Source organism: Pyxicephalus adspersus, chromosome 5 (genome assembly GCF_032062135.1).
Source record: "Pyxicephalus adspersus chromosome 5, UCB_Pads_2.0, whole genome shotgun sequence".
Lineage (NCBI taxonomy): Eukaryota > Metazoa > Chordata > Amphibia > Anura > Pyxicephalidae > Pyxicephalus > Pyxicephalus adspersus.
In genome coordinates, this window is record NC_092862.1 from 116,496,208 (window position 1) to 116,499,260 (window position 3,053).

Consider the following 3,053-nt stretch of genomic DNA (forward strand, 5'->3'; position numbering starts at 1 on the left):
GCAGTGATATTTAAATTTCTCTCTATTATTAAGTGGTTCAGTGTCCTCTCACTTTAAACAATAAAAATTTATAACATTTTGAACAGGAATTTGTTACATCTTTATAAACAAACTCAAAACTTTTCACTTCACAGACACCACAACTAAGTTCCAATGGTTTTCCTCTCCATTAAACCTACATTCACTGCTATCTCAGGCACTTTGCTACAGTGACCTCGCAGGCTTTATCAGATAATGCCAAAATAATTAAAGTTTTTCTTGCATCTGATTTTGCCTGTGAAGTTAAATCCCTCCCACCTGCAGGTGTATAGTGCAGCATCAACAGCTATCAAAAGCCAATTAGTTCGCTGAATGTGGCTGACACAATAGGGGAAACTCCGGGGTTTCTCAGGGCTCCCAGGAGTTATGTGCCAACATTGAGACTGAGAAGTGGCCTCCTGGTTAAACATTCTTCTCCAGCTTTTTAATATCAGGCATGTCACTAGCAATAACACAAAAATACCTCAAACGTTATTTGCTTTTATGGATAGTTCTACCTATATACAATGTGATTGAAGGAAAGCCATGGATTCATTTTAGGTTAACATTTTCCCTTTAACTGAGACACAACAGTCTGTTATATAATAAAAAAATTGAAGACATTTGTATCCAACCTTTTTTATTAATGAACTATTTTGTATTTCAAATTTGAAAAAAATGTTGAAATAATTGGTAGCATACTAAAAATAACAGCACACTCAAAAAACATGGAAATGCATGGACATGAAAAAAAAATGGCACTTAGTGATAATCCCCTGTAACGTGCAAAAATGTTACATAAGGTGATATTTCTTTGCAACCAATGCAATTAACAAGCGTTTAAGTGCAAGTATTTTAGGAAATATCATTGAAGGCTACAAAATTGTATAATGTATATGTAATAGTTGCAAATTCACCAACTTACACTTGGAATTATTGCTTCTTTATATTAGCTATTTCTGTTTACTGCAGATTTTACACACCATGATAGAGAATTTCCCTAATTTATGAATATGGAATTCTGACATATAGGAGAACTAAATATATTTCTTTGGTTTCCAATATCTTTACCAAATCTCAGCATGAACATTGTATTTAGGCATTGCATTTAATTATTTCTCAAATTAATTTGGTCACAATTAAAAATCTACAGTGTTTCTAGAATACATTCTATATCACATTGTATATGTAGTACTGCACCTGTATTTACATATCAGAACATTTGCAATGATCTAAACATTTAGGCCAACTTTAAATAACTGAGATTGTTAAGTACAAAGTTTACTCTTACATGAGTTAAATCTATGCAATTAAGTTATGTTTTCTTCTAATCACATTTATCACAAGGTACTATAATTCAGCTCACATCGTATGCTACAGGTAAGGCATAATATATCTTTATCAAATTAATTACATTAAAATATAAACAACAACATTTCGCCCACAATGCTGCAGTGCCAACAATATCATAATTCTTTTCTGTGTTGTGTGATCTTGAAACAGCTTGGCAGAGTCACTTTCATTTTCCTTCTAAAGGCTAAATCTAATCCATATGGCAGAGTTTTCATGCCAAACCTGGAAAGAAGAATAAAGTGGGAACACCACCAGCTTTACTGTCTTTAAGCCCTCAAAATACATCCAGTGAAATGTCAGAGAAGATAACTATAAATAGCAGAACATTTCTAATTTTTCTTCCCAGGGTTATTAAGCAGTTCTGTCATAAAGGAGATGTACACAATGGCGAGACGTAACGTTTCAATTCGCGAAAGTCTCTTCTCATATGCAAATGTTGGCACCTTTTTTCGAAGTATGTCAAAGGCTTCATTGAGGTTAAACATTCTCTTTCTCTCCCTGATGTTGGCAGCTTGCCGCTGGGCATAGGTAATGACTCGTTTTCGTTTTGGTCGGCCAGTAGGAGAACATACTTTATTTTCTTCCTCGTAGTCCGTTTCCTCGTCGTGAAATCTGGTCAAAGGTGATCTTTTTTCATTAAATGATAACCCACCTTCTCCAAATGATGAAAAATCATAGAATCTTTCACAAATGTCCCGGCTTGGAGATGACGTTACTATTGTGTTGTAAGGATCATGGTTTTGCCTATAAGAAAATTCCATCACATCAGCGACAATTGCCGAAGACTCGATTACGCCTCCCTTGTACTCCATTTTGTAATGTTCCTGACAAGCAATCTTTGTGGTTTATAGAGGGTTTCTCTTGAGCTCCTCTTCCTGATATCCTACTTTTGCAAAACAACCATCACAGTATAATCATGGTGGCTAGCATTAATATTTATATCCGTGAAGGTAACAGGATTAGGCAGAGAAAGAAAGAGCGAAAAAACAGCTTCATCCTAAAGTTGATCGGAATCGACATGCGTAATCTGAGGGCACGTGGATTGTCCATAAAAAAGTGTCTTTTTTAAATCATGTTAAAGCGAGGAAGGAAAATGTCTTTTTTAAGAGATGTCACCTGCTGAGCCGTCAGAGCTGATGATCACAGAACTCTTTGGCAGTAGCTGCTCCTGCGCTGTGCACTTTGGTAGAGATTTCTCCGACTGATATAGGACAAGTGTACTCTTACTCTTTAAGATCTTCTGAAGAGGGGACTTGTCTGTAAAGAAGTCGAATAGAAATGTTTATCTTGTTTCCCGTTGCTGAGGCAGTTGAATGACAGGACCTCCATTAGCCTAAGCAAGCATTGTAGCAAACCCAATATTGCATTCCCAATTGTAACTGTTGGAAGCTTAAAAAGCTTTATCCTGCAAATATGTTTAAATATATTGCCTACAGTGCAGTAAAATATTTACCCTGGTGTTAAATGTAGACTCCTTGTCCCATTACTCATGATTGTTATACACTTTATGTTTGGATGTACGATACATTGTACAAAGTAAGTCATTGACAACGAGAAGAACAATGCACAGTTAGGACAATAAAAAACAAAACACTATTTCTTTATCCTACTTGCTTTATCACTCGTATATCTCTCTATATTGATTCAGTTAGGCAGAGGGCCCTGTTATGTTCAATAGCCTA

The 3,053-nt window shown here is 35.6% G+C and overlaps 1 protein-coding gene across 1 annotated transcript; it reads right to left on the bottom strand.

Moving 5' to 3' along the window:
* Window positions 1-1,700: 1,700 nt before the first annotated feature.
* FERD3L (Fer3 like bHLH transcription factor) lies at window positions 1,701-2,183 on the bottom strand. The gene has a single exon (XM_072413382.1). It carries the CDS (start codon window positions 2,181-2,183, stop codon window positions 1,701-1,703), a length of 483 nt encoding a protein of 160 aa, XP_072269483.1.
* Between the last annotated feature and the right edge of the window lie 870 nt (window positions 2,184-3,053).